Source organism: Indicator indicator, chromosome 14, assembly GCF_027791375.1.
Source record: "Indicator indicator isolate 239-I01 chromosome 14, UM_Iind_1.1, whole genome shotgun sequence".
NCBI lineage: Eukaryota > Metazoa > Chordata > Aves > Piciformes > Indicatoridae > Indicator > Indicator indicator.
The window spans coordinates 5,542,792-5,554,097 of record NC_072023.1 but is presented as its reverse complement, the minus strand read 5'-3'; the positions used below and the strand labels follow the sequence as shown (position 1 = coordinate 5,554,097).

General features: G+C 52.9%; 8 protein-coding genes across 9 annotated transcripts; 4 read left to right on the top strand and 4 right to left on the bottom strand.

Moving 5' to 3' along the window:
- On the top strand, positions 1–651 carry LOC128971101 (histone H1.10-like). The gene has a single exon (XM_054386520.1). The coding sequence runs from the start codon at positions 1–3 to the stop codon at positions 649–651; it is 651 nt and encodes a 216-aa protein (XP_054242495.1).
- A 454-nt stretch (positions 652–1,105) lies between these two features.
- On the bottom strand, positions 1,106–1,867 carry LOC128971103 (histone H2A-IV). Its single transcript, XM_054386521.1, has one exon. The coding sequence runs from the start codon at positions 1,605–1,607 to the stop codon at positions 1,218–1,220; it is 390 nt and encodes a 129-aa protein (XP_054242496.1). The 5' UTR covers positions 1,608–1,867; the 3' UTR covers positions 1,106–1,217.
- LOC128971104 (histone H2B 5) lies at positions 1,844–2,349 on the top strand. The gene has a single exon (XM_054386522.1). It carries the CDS (start codon positions 1,939–1,941, stop codon positions 2,317–2,319), a length of 381 nt encoding a protein of 126 aa, XP_054242497.1. The 5' UTR covers positions 1,844–1,938; the 3' UTR covers positions 2,320–2,349.
- A 1,477-nt stretch (positions 2,350–3,826) lies between these two features.
- On the top strand, positions 3,827–4,243 carry LOC128971056 (histone H3). Its single transcript, XM_054386448.1, has one exon. It carries the CDS (start codon positions 3,833–3,835, stop codon positions 4,241–4,243), a length of 411 nt encoding a protein of 136 aa, XP_054242423.1. The 5' UTR covers positions 3,827–3,832.
- A 794-nt stretch (positions 4,244–5,037) lies between these two features.
- Positions 5,038–5,454, bottom strand: LOC128971054 (histone H3). The gene has a single exon (XM_054386447.1). It carries the CDS (start codon positions 5,446–5,448, stop codon positions 5,038–5,040), a length of 411 nt encoding a protein of 136 aa, XP_054242422.1. The 5' UTR covers positions 5,449–5,454.
- Positions 5,455–6,916: 1,462 nt separating this feature from the next.
- On the bottom strand, positions 6,917–7,656 carry LOC128971048 (histone H2B 5). Its single transcript, XM_054386441.1, has one exon. The coding sequence runs from the start codon at positions 7,340–7,342 to the stop codon at positions 6,962–6,964; it is 381 nt and encodes a 126-aa protein (XP_054242416.1). The 5' UTR covers positions 7,343–7,656; the 3' UTR covers positions 6,917–6,961.
- An 8-nt stretch (positions 7,657–7,664) lies between these two features.
- On the top strand, positions 7,665–8,287 carry LOC128971039 (histone H2A-IV). 2 transcript variants are annotated; one of them, XM_054386431.1, is made up of 2 exons: positions 7,665–7,762; positions 7,868–8,287. In XM_054386431.1, exons 1-2 carry the CDS (start codon positions 7,682–7,684, stop codon positions 8,069–8,071), a joined length of 285 nt encoding a protein of 94 aa, XP_054242406.1. In that variant the 5' UTR covers positions 7,665–7,681; the 3' UTR covers positions 8,072–8,287. The 2 variants fall into 2 exon arrangements, with proteins under 2 accessions (XP_054242406.1, XP_054242405.1); XM_054386430.1 differs by having other exon boundaries at positions 7,665–8,287.
- A 322-nt stretch (positions 8,288–8,609) lies between these two features.
- On the bottom strand, positions 8,610–9,376 carry LOC128971031 (histone H1.11L-like). Its single transcript, XM_054386421.1, has one exon. The coding sequence runs from the start codon at positions 9,374–9,376 to the stop codon at positions 8,693–8,695; it is 684 nt and encodes a 227-aa protein (XP_054242396.1). The 3' UTR covers positions 8,610–8,692.
- Between the last annotated feature and the right edge of the window lie 1,930 nt (positions 9,377–11,306).

Sequence of the window (11,306 nt, the reverse complement as noted above, 5' to 3'; positions counted from 1 at the left end):
ATGTCCGAGACTGTCCCAGCTGCAGTGCCTGCTGCCGCCGAGGCCCCTGCAGGTAAGGCTGCCGCCAAGAAGCCGAAGAAGGCGGCGAGCGGCTCTAAAACCCGCAAGCCGGCGGGCCCCAGCGTTACCGAGCTGATCACCAAAGCTGTGTCTGCTTCGAAGGAGCGCAAGGGGCTCTCTCTTGCCGCGCTGAAGAAGGCATTGGTTGCTGGTGGCTACGATGTGGAGAAGAACAACAGTCGCATTAAGATAGGTCTCAAGAGCCTTGTCAGCAAGGGCACCCTGGTGCAGACTAGGGGCATTGGGGCGTCTGGCTCTTTCCGCCTTAACAAGAAGCCTGGAGAAGTGACGGAGAAAGCCCCCCAAAAGCGGGTAGTTGCAGTGAAGCCCAGGAAGCCAGCGGCCAAGAAGACTGTTAGCACACCTAAAAAGCCGAAGAAGGTGGTGACAGTGAAGAAGAGCCCCAAAAAGACGAAAAAGCCGGTGGCAGCTGCAGCTAAGAAAGCAGCCAAGAGCCCCAAGAAGGTAGCTAAAGTTGCAAAGCCCAAAAAAGTGGCAGTCAAGAGCCCAGCCAAGGCAAAGGTGGTGAAGGCCAAAGCAGCCAAGCCTAAAGCAGCCAAAGCAAAGAAGGCAGTGGCCAAGAAGAAGTAAGCCCCGGTGCAGACATTCCTCCTTATTTGAACCCAACGGCTCTTTTAAGAGCCACCCAAATTTTCTTAAAAGTGCTGTAACACGGTGTCTGGCAATTTTCTAGGGGGGGAGGAGGGAGGTGGAAGCAGAGGTGGAGAGCGGTTTTTTAAGGAAGTTCTCAGCGGGTTCTACCGGATACAGTGCTTTAGTTCAGAAACGGGCTAGGGAGGTATAAGTAGTAACCTTCAAGGCTACTTTTCACCCACGTCCTAGCATGGCCAGGAGGGGCGCGGGATCGACACCTTAACAAGGCTTGAGTGGCATTGGAATTGGCTAAGGCCGAGGAAGGCCAAGCTACTTCCCGGAAACCCGCCACCGCATGGTGGGAAACTAGAGCAAGGAGTGTGAGCAGGTGGATGTGGTCGGCGGTTATCACAGGTATTTCAAAAGATTGAGAGTAGCCATCAAACCTGCCTTACATTTCACCACAATTTCATGCTCTTTTTCTGAATTTGTTGGTGGCTCTGAAAAGAGCCTTTGGGTTTCCTTGGGTAACAAAAAACTTTGCTAGCATAGTTGTCTGGTGTTCACTTGGCTTTAGCCTTGTGGCTGTCGGTCTTCTTGGGCAGCAGCACGGCCTGGATGTTGGGCAGCACTCCACCCTGCGCGATAGTCACCTTGCCCAGCAGCTTGTTGAGCTCCTCGTCGTTGCGGATGGCCAGCTGCAAGTGACGGGGAATGATACGTGTCTTCTTGTTGTCGCGGGCAGCATTGCCTGCCAACTCCAAGATCTCAGCCGTCAGGTACTCTAGCACAGCCGCTAGATACACTGGAGCACCAGCCCCCACTCGCTCCGCATAGTTGCCTTTGCGCAGCAGGCGGTGGACGCGACCCACGGGGAACTGCAATCCAGCCCGTGACGAGCGCGACTTAGCCTTGGCCCGAGCCTTCCCACCTTGTTTACCGCGTCCAGACATGGCAGCTACCTCACAGCTAACAAACTCGTCGTATGCAGAAGCGAAAACAACTTCTCATCTCGCCCTTTTATGCCCTCCCAGGGAAAGGAATGAATTTCGATAGGCTGACAGGGAGACATTGCGAAAACAGCCAATGGGAAGGTGGATCGAGTTTTCACCAATGGCGATGAAAATAGAAAGGTATGAACGTAAAAGATAACCTCAGCCAATAGAATTTATGGGATGAGTAATCCCTAATTTGCATACAGTCCCTATAAGAGGAGGGCGCGCAGAGTGCCTTTCAATCCGCTTCCGTGGGCTTTCGAGCAGAGTTACTGTGAGGTTGTTTATAATGCCTGAGCCGGCCAAGTCCGCTCCCGCGCCCAAGAAGGGCTCCAAGAAAGCGGTGACCAAGACCCAGAAGAAAGGAGACAAGAAACGGCGCAAGAGCCGTAAGGAGAGCTACTCCATCTACGTGTACAAGGTGCTGAAACAAGTGCACCCCGACACTGGCATCTCGTCTAAGGCCATGGGCATCATGAACTCCTTCGTCAACGACATCTTTGAGCGCATCGCCGGCGAAGCCTCTCGCCTGGCGCACTACAACAAGCGCTCCACCATCACCTCGCGGGAGATCCAGACGGCCGTGCGGCTGCTGCTGCCCGGCGAGCTGGCCAAGCACGCTGTGTCTGAGGGCACCAAGGCTGTCACCAAGTACACCAGCTCTAAGTAAGGCGTTTCTGTGCTCTCAGACTTGCTCTACCCAAAGGCTCTTTTAAGAGCCACCCACTTTTTCAATAAAAGAGCTGGCGCTGGGGTGACTCACTCACGGCAATCCCAAAAGGCTTGTCGAGAAGCAGTAATACTGTGGAAGCGCTGCTAACTGTATAAAACCTGGGGTGTATCTGTTCACGGTAGCTGGTATGTTCCCCACTTGCTTTTACTCGAACAGAGAACGCTCTCAGGTCTCTGAAAGTGCCCCGAATCCAGTTTCACTGTGCCCTGCGTTTTAAGGGGGTTGTGCGGGTGGGCAGTTAAGAAATTATGTAAGTGTTCTCGTTAAATTCCCGGAACAAGCGTACTCTGCAGGGGCGTGTTTGCTCTGTCCCGTGAGGCATTCCAAAGGGACAGGGGCTAACAGGGAAAGCACACCATTCACCATGACCGAGCGCTTTTTTCCAGCTCCAAGCCGGACAATGCCCCCCGCACGCACCCTTAGTTTTCTGTCGGGTGGCCGACAGAAGCAAACCTGGTGCCTTACGGCATTCTGTCCCCAGAACCGCGCAGCCCGCATGTGGGCCCGAGCACAGTCTGAACTCACGCCCGTCCCTTCCCGTGCTCTTCCCCATCTCTCGCTCGCTTCTCCATCGTCCCGCGCCCCCTAAATTTCTAGCAGCCCGAGGGAGCCGGGGCAGGCGGTTGGAATATAGGATCCGGAGCCGCGCAGCGGCTGCCGGGCTCGGTCCGACCTGAGTGAGAACTGCGCGGCCAGCCCAGCAGGCGGGCCCGGAGCAGCAGCAGCTGCCGGCACAGCGCTGATTGGTCGCGGAGGCTCTCTCCCCCGAACACAGTCGCGCCTTGAACCGGGGCGGCGGAGGAACGGGGAAACATCCTCGGTGCGCGAAACTCGGGCTGCCGCCTGCGCTTACATCTCTCCTACAGCCACCCCGAACTGAACGCGGGTACGGAGTGGGAGGAAACGGCGTGCACTGGGGAAGCAGAGGCATCCAAGGCAGGGAGATTTATCCGGCAGTCCCGATGGAGGGGAGCGGTGTTTGTGTGGGGAGAGACGCGGGAGATGGAGGAGGCGGAGTGGGCGACGGCATCCTGCTGCACGGGTCACCTACGGTGATTTCTGCCACCTCACCGCCGCCCAAACTGCTGTTCTCGGGGACGGTCCAAGCATTTCTCGTCAGACACCGAATGAGCCGGTGCTCAGGTGTTCTGTAGGTACAGATAAGGACCATTGGCCGGGCCGTAGGAGGCCGTAGCGGGAGTGGTAAAAGGGGAAAAAGAAAGGCCCGTCCCGTTCAGCGGCTCTGGAGGCGAAGGGGGCGGGGCGAGGGAAGGGCAGGCTCCCTGAGGCGAGGCGCGGGCTTTTCGAATGCTCGCGTCGCCCAATGACAGCCAGTTTCGCGCAGACAGCCAATCGGCAGGAAGCTGCGGCTATAAATGCCGTCGCCGCGGAGCTACTGCTGCAGTTTTCTTTCTGTTGAGAAAAGTTACAGAGTGGTGTCTGCCGAGCTATGGCACGCACAAAGCAGACAGCGCGTAAATCTACCGGCGGGAAAGCTCCCCGCAAGCAGCTGGCTACTAAGGCGGCTCGCAAGAGCGCCCCGGCCACGGGCGGCGTGAAGAAGCCGCATCGCTACAGGCCCGGCACCGTGGCTCTCCGCGAGATCCGGCGCTACCAGAAGTCGACAGAGCTGCTGATTCGCAAGCTGCCCTTCCAGCGCCTGGTGCGTGAGATCGCGCAGGACTTCAAGACTGATCTGCGCTTCCAGAGCTCGGCCGTGATGGCGCTGCAGGAGGCGAGCGAGGCCTACCTGGTGGGGCTTTTCGAGGACACCAACCTGTGTGCCATCCATGCTAAGCGTGTTACCATCATGCCCAAGGACATCCAGCTTGCCCGCCGCATCCGTGGTGAGCGTGCCTGAAGCTCATGCTGCAAACCTGCCCTTGATTCCAGCAGACACCGAGTTACACCATACAGACCCAAAGGCTCTTTTAAGAGCCACTCACACATACAGTAAAAAGAGCTGCACCACTGTTTTTACATGGGTACACTTTTGAAATAATTTTTGTTTTTTCCAAAAATTTCAGCTTTGGGGTTTTTGCTTTATTTTTCAGTTATCAGTTTAGTTTTCACAAAAGACGAAGTTACCAATACTCTGCAATTTGCCAGCAATGTTTTCCTAATAACGTCAAAGATTGCATTTTATGATAGCTGAGTGCAAGAGAGAAAAATCGATGGTAGCATGGTCGAGGTCAGTATAGTAGAGCATAGTGAGCAGAGAACACCAGGCAAACAGGTTTTATATTACTATGACTACACAAGTCTCAATTATTTCGAGGGGAAAAGCCAGGCAAGTGGATGATGACACAAATTGAACTCTGGCTGAAAAAGACCAAAGGTTGTAATTTCTGGAAACTAATTATGAAAGACAATTTTATACAGGAGATTTCAGTACTGCAGAATTTTGAGAGGCTTTGTGTATGTTTTTTTTCTTTTTGTTGCTTTTGTGACAGTGAGATGTCAAAAGTTGTACATGCTGACAATATATTGTAACCATAATAGTTCATGCCTAGGTAGCAAACAAACAATGCTACTGAAAAACAAAAGCATTACAGCTCTTTTTATTGTATGTGAGTGGCTCTTAAAAGAGCCTTTGGGTCTGTATGGTGTAATTCGGTGTCTGCTGGAACCAAGGGCAGGTTTGCAGCATGAGCTTCAGGCACGCTCACCACGGATGCGGCGGGCAAGCTGGATGTCCTTGGGCATGATGGTAACACGCTTAGCATGGATGGCACACAGGTTGGTGTCCTCGAAAAGCCCCACCAGGTAGGCCTCGCTCGCCTCCTGCAGCGCCATCACGGCCGAGCTCTGGAAGCGCAGATCAGTCTTGAAGTCCTGCGCGATCTCACGCACCAGGCGCTGGAAGGGCAGCTTGCGAATCAGCAGCTCTGTCGACTTCTGGTAGCGCCGGATCTCGCGGAGAGCCACGGTGCCGGGCCTGTAGCGATGCGGCTTCTTCACGCCGCCCGTGGCCGGGGCGCTCTTGCGAGCCGCCTTAGTAGCCAGCTGCTTGCGGGGCGCTTTCCCGCCGGTGGATTTACGCGCTGTCTGCTTTGTGCGTGCCATGGCTCGGCAGACACCACTCTGTAACTTTTCTCAACAGAAAGAAAACTGCAGCAGTAGCTCCGCGGCGACGGCATTTATAGCCGCAGCTTCCTGCCGATTGGCTGTCTGCGCGAAACTGGCTGTCATTGGGCGACGCGAGCATTCGAAAAGCCCGCGCCTCGCCTCAGGGAGCCTGCCCTTCCCTCGCCCCGCCCCCTTCGCCTCCAGAGCCGCTGAACGGGACGGGCCTTTCTTTTTCCCCTTTTACCACTCCCGCTACGGCCTCCTACGGCCCGGCCAATGGTCCTTATCTGTACCTACAGAACACCTGAGCACCGGCTCATTCGGTGTCTGACGAGAAATGCTTGGACCGTCCCCGAGAACAGCAGTTTGGGCGGCGGTGAGGTGGCAGAAATCACCGTAGGTGACCCGTGCAGCAGGATGCCGTCGCCCACTTCGCCTCCTCCATCTCCCGCGTCTCTCCCCACACAAACACCGCTCCCCTCCATCGGGACTGCCGGATAAATCTCCCTGCCTTGGATGCCTCTGCTTCCCCAGTGCACGCCGTTTCCTCCCACTCCGTACCCGCGTTCAGTTCGGGGTGGCTGTAGGAGAGATGTAAGCGCAGGCGGCAGCCCGAGTTTCGCGCACCGAGGATGTTTCCCCGTTCCTCCGCCGCCCCGGTTCAAGGCGCGACTGTGTTCGGGGGAGAGAGCCTCCGCGACCAATCAGCGCTGTGCCGGCAGCTGCTCCTGCTCCGGGCCCGCCTGCTGGGCTGGCCGCGCAGTTCTCACTCAGGTCGGACCGAGCCCGGCAGCCGCTGCGCGGCTCCGGATCCTATATTCCAACCGCCTGCCCCGGCTCCCTCGGGCTGCTAGAAATTTAGGGGGCGCGGGACGATGGAGAAGCGAGCGAGAGATGGGGAAGAGCACGGGAAGGGACGGGCGTGAGTTCAGACTGTGCTCGGGCCCACATGCGGGCTGCGCGGTTCTGGGGACAGAATGCCGTAAGGCACCAGGTTTGCTTCTGTCGGCCACCCGACAGAAAACTAAGGGTGCGTGCGGGGGGCATTGTCCGGCTTGGAGCTGGAAAAAAGCGCTCGGTCATGGTGAATGGTGTGCTTTCCCTGTTAGCCCCTGTCCCTTTGGAATGCCTCACGGGACAGAGCAAACACGCCCCTGCAGAGTACGCTTGTTCCGGGAATTTAACGAGAACACTTACATAATTTCTTAACTGCCCACCCGCACAACCCCCTTAAAACGCAGGGCACAGTGAAACTGGATTCGGGGCACTTTCAGAGACCTGAGAGCGTTCTCTGTTCGAGTAAAAGCAAGTGGGGAACATACCAGCTACCGTGAACAGATACACCCCGGGTTTTATACAGTTAGCAGCGCTTCCACAGTATTACTGCTTCTCGACAAGCCTTTTGGGATTGCCGTGAGTGAGTCACCCCAGCGCCAGCTCTTTTATTGAAAAAGTGGGTGGCTCTTAAAAGAGCCTTTGGGTAGAGCAAGTCTGAGAGCACAGAAACGCCTTACTTAGAGCTGGTGTACTTGGTGACAGCCTTGGTGCCCTCAGACACAGCGTGCTTGGCCAGCTCGCCGGGCAGCAGCAGCCGCACGGCCGTCTGGATCTCCCGCGAGGTGATGGTGGAGCGCTTGTTGTAGTGCGCCAGGCGAGAGGCTTCGCCGGCGATGCGCTCAAAGATGTCGTTGACGAAGGAGTTCATGATGCCCATGGCCTTAGACGAGATGCCAGTGTCGGGGTGCACTTGTTTCAGCACTTTGTACACGTAGATGGAGTAGCTCTCCTTACGGCTCTTGCGCCGTTTCTTGTCTCCTTTCTTCTGGGTCTTGGTCACCGCTTTCTTGGAGCCCTTCTTGGGCGCGGGAGCGGACTTGGCCGGCTCAGGCATGGCAGAGAGAAGCAGCTCACAATCTCAAATTACTGCAAGCTAAAGCAACCAAAGGATACTATCACTGCGCTCGGTCTCGTCTTTTATAGCAGAGCTGAGCAACAGAGCGGCTCGTTAGTGTCGCATCCCCATTGGTTGGAAGTTCGACTGGCTGTGGACACGCCCTGCTTCGGTCTGCTATTGGCTATCTCTTGATTCGCATTCCTATTGGTTGCTGATACAGCGTCTCTTTCCGAGCCTATCATCGCAGCCGCTGCCGCTCCGCTCGAGCACCATATAAGCTTCGGACGCAGGTTGGGAGTGATTGTGGTACTGCGTTGTGCTTGGTGAGTTGCTGCCATGTCTGGACGCGGGAAGCAAGGCGGGAAGGCTCGGGCCAAGGCTAAATCGCGCTCGTCACGGGCTGGGCTGCAGTTCCCCGTGGGTCGCGTCCACCGCCTGCTGCGCAAAGGCAACTATGCGGAGCGAGTGGGGGCTGGCGCTCCAGTGTATCTAGCGGCTGTGCTAGAGTACCTGACGGCTGAGATCCTGGAGTTAGCAGGCAACGCTGCCCGTGACAACAAGAAGACGCGTATCATCCCCCGCCACTTGCAGCTGGCTATCCGCAACGACGAGGAGCTCAACAAGTTGCTGGGCAAGGTGACGATCGCGCAGGGTGGAGTGCTGCCCAACATCCAGGCCGTGCTGCTGCCCAAGAAGACCGACAGCCACAAAGCTAAAGCCAAGTGAATGCTATAGAAACTTGCCAGTGTTATCTCCAGACAAACCCAAAGGCTCTTTTCAGAGCCACTCACAAAATCCCTAAAGAGTGGAGTTGCTTAAATTGAGCTTGTTAATGTTTCCTAAACAAGCTCTTTCAAATGCTGTCTTAAGGTCTTTTTTCGTATATCTTGCTGTCTGTGTGGTTGACATTAAAAGATACGGGTTGCTGGGCTGTAGAACAGAAAAAAATTGGTTGCGTTTCTCCAGTTCGCCGTAAGTGCCAAAAGGAACCCCTGCTCCATTACGATAACCAATTGTGAGCAAGCCCCTCCCCGCCCCTCCTTGCGAGAGGCTCTTTCCTCCTTTAACTGTGCCCCTCCCTCTAGGGGGAAAGTCTTTAAGTACTTAAGAGTCGAAGCAATATCCGCTTTCCAAAGGAGTGGTGAAAGGCAACAATTACAGTATCAAAGGCCTCCACATCACTGCGCACTCAGCTTCTAACTGCGGCAAGCTCGAGTGCCACTGTGTATTAGAACACAACCAGGAGCTAGGTAACCGGTTTTTTCAGCACTTTTTGAGAAAATTTGGGTGGCTCTTAAAAGAGCCGTTGGGTTGAGATGAAGAGAAAGAATTTTTTTCCACCGGGGCTTACTTCTTTTTGGCCGCTGCCTTCTTTGCCTTGGCCGCCTTAGGCTTGGCCGCCTTGGGCTTGTTTGCTTTAGCCTTCACCACCTTCGCCTTAGCTGGACTCTTAGCTGCCACTCTTTTGGGCTTTACAGCTTTAGTCACTTTCTTGGGGCTCTTGGTTGCCTTTTTAGCTGCAGCTGCTGCCGGCTTCTTGGCTTTTTTAGGGCTCTTCTTCGCTGTCACCGCCTTCTTCGGCTTTTTAGGTGTGCTAGCAGGTTTCCTAGCCGCTGGCTTCTTAGGCTTGGCCGCAGCTGCACGTTTTTTCGGAGCTTTCTCTTTAACTTCTCCAGACTTCTTGTTGAGGCGGAAAGAGCCGGAGGCACCGGTGCCTTTGGTCTGCACTAGAGTACCTTTGCCGACAAGGCTCTTAAGCCCTATCTTGATGCGGCTGTTGTTTTTCTCAACATCGTAGCCACCGGCAGCCAGTGCCTTCTTGAGAGCAGCGAGAGAGAGTCCTTTGCGCTCCTTGGAAGCGGACACAGCCTTAGTGATCAGCTCAGTAACGCTGGGGCCTGCCGGCTTGCGGGCTTTGGAGCTGCCCACTGCCTTTTTCGGCTTCTTGGCGGCGGCCTTAGCGGCAGGGGCCGGGGCAACCACGGCCGCAGGCGCTGCTTCAGCAGCTGGGAGTGGAGCGGTCTCAGACATAACGCCACGCACGAACGCACAAGCAAGCCTGAAAATGCGCGGCGGCGCCTCTTTTTATAGGACGGCGTCGGACGCTGATTGGTGCATTGCCGAGCCCTCACCGCCCTGCTCTCTGCTGCTGGGCTTGTGTTTCTTCCCTCTGAAAAAAGTTGGTTTTCGTCAAGAAAACGTGTTCACGGCACCTTATTTCCTCACGTTTTTGCTGGAGAATTGAGATTTTTGTTGTCTTTTAGCGTTTCTTTTAGCTGAGAGTCAAAATGGGTATCAGACAGGCCAATAATCCTTCTGTTTGGGCGTTGTACGCAGAGATGGAAGAAGAGATTTTTATTTTTCCTTTTGAATTAAAACTTTGTTTGTGACAGCACTGTCACACCGGCAGTGAATTCGTGTTCCTGAGAGGTTTTTTCATCAAGGAAGTGCAAAATGGAGGGAATCTCGCAACACTTTTTAAATGTAAAAAAGCTTTGAAAAGAAGCAAGTAACACAACGTAGCTCCTCATCTCTGCGTCTGGGTTATGAGGTGTTTGGTGTAACACGGCTTCATCTACTAAAATGAATGAAAGTTTTGGACAGTGACTTTTTTTCGCTCTATTCCCAGCTAATATAAAGTAAAAGAATGACAATTTTCACAAAAAATGTTAATGAGGAAAAAGCTGCTCATTTAAATAATTGTTCGACCTCCAGCAAATGACACTCCCCCATGATAAAAGTTATTTTATATTCATATAAAATTAAAATCCCCAGGTAGATGAGTAATCTTTTAAAAAAATAAATCCTTTATAAGTGGTGTAGTAGTCATTAGGCAGACGATTTAGTTATCACAAAGGGGATTCATAGATACAGCTTTCTTAATTCTTCTTAAAATTATCTCCTTGCAAAAATATTCAGATTTTTTTAAATGTTTTACTGTAGTTCAAAGCCAAAGAGAAACGGATCCTTGATCACTTCAGAATGCATTATTTTTTTATAATTTCCAGGGTCTTTAAAAGGATAATTCCAGGAATCAGTTTAGACCAATCAATCAAACAGTTAGTCAAATTACAAAGATTCTCATTTAATATTTAATCTTTGAATGTGATATAAATATAAGATTAATTAAAACGTTACTGTGCTGCATGCATTTATATGTCTGTATTAATGTTTTAACAAAAAGCTTAGTAAAAAGCCTGATTTTGCCAGTGGGTAATATGAATACAGGTAGAGATAAAACAGCCAGTCATGCCTCTTCCTTTCTGGTTAACTCATTCCTTTAATAAGCTGGAAGGGTCACAGTATACACAAAATATGACATGTCTGGAAAATGTGTGCACAAGCTGAAAAACAGAAAGATGCATAGAACTGACACTCTGGCTATAATTAATTTTGTACAATGGTTTGGGTTGGAAGGGACCTTAAATATCATCTAGTTCTTAACACCCTGCCATGGGCAGGGACACCTTCCACTAGACCAGGGTGCTCAAGGGGCTGTCCAACCTGGCCTAGAACACTTCCAGGGAGGGGGTATCCACAACTTCCCTGGGCAACATATTCAAGGATCTCAGATTTTAATATCTCTAATTATTGTTCGAGAAAACATTCAAGACCTTTGGGGCAGCACAGGAACACAGGAGATAAAACATTTTGGTGTCACCATGACACTTCCTTTGCTTCTGCACACTTTGTGCATACTATCTAGGCTCTCCCACTGCAGCAGGTTTGGACTGCTGTTCCCTTCCCTGTACCTTGGGGAACTGCAGCTCCTTCTGACTTCTGGTTACTCTGGGGTACATGCTGATGCTTTCTTTCCTAGGCAGTCCACAATCCGTAGTAAAGGTACTGTAGCACATGGCCAAATTTTCACTTGCATGTCAAAACAGGGAGATTTTAATTTTGATCTCTGTGTGGCCCCTGTGGTAGTGTGGGTCTTGTTTTCATCAGAGTGAAATAAGAA

What these genes read in the sequence shown, in the direction of transcription:
- LOC128971101 (XM_054386520.1), top strand. Translation starts at nt 1, where the DNA reads ATGTCCGAGACTGTCCCAGCTGCAGTGCCTGCTGCCGCCGAGGCCCCT.
- LOC128971103 (XM_054386521.1), bottom strand. Translation starts at nt 1,607, where the DNA reads ATGTCTGGACGCGGTAAACAAGGTGGGAAGGCTCGGGCCAAGGCTAAG.
- LOC128971104 (XM_054386522.1), top strand. Translation starts at nt 1,939, where the DNA reads ATGCCTGAGCCGGCCAAGTCCGCTCCCGCGCCCAAGAAGGGCTCCAAG.
- LOC128971056 (XM_054386448.1), top strand. Translation starts at nt 3,833, where the DNA reads ATGGCACGCACAAAGCAGACAGCGCGTAAATCTACCGGCGGGAAAGCT.
- LOC128971054 (XM_054386447.1), bottom strand. Translation starts at nt 5,448, where the DNA reads ATGGCACGCACAAAGCAGACAGCGCGTAAATCCACCGGCGGGAAAGCG.
- LOC128971048 (XM_054386441.1), bottom strand. Translation starts at nt 7,342, where the DNA reads ATGCCTGAGCCGGCCAAGTCCGCTCCCGCGCCCAAGAAGGGCTCCAAG.
- LOC128971039 (XM_054386430.1), top strand. Translation starts at nt 7,682, where the DNA reads ATGTCTGGACGCGGGAAGCAAGGCGGGAAGGCTCGGGCCAAGGCTAAA.
- LOC128971031 (XM_054386421.1), bottom strand. Translation starts at nt 9,376, where the DNA reads ATGTCTGAGACCGCTCCACTCCCAGCTGCTGAAGCAGCGCCTGCGGCC.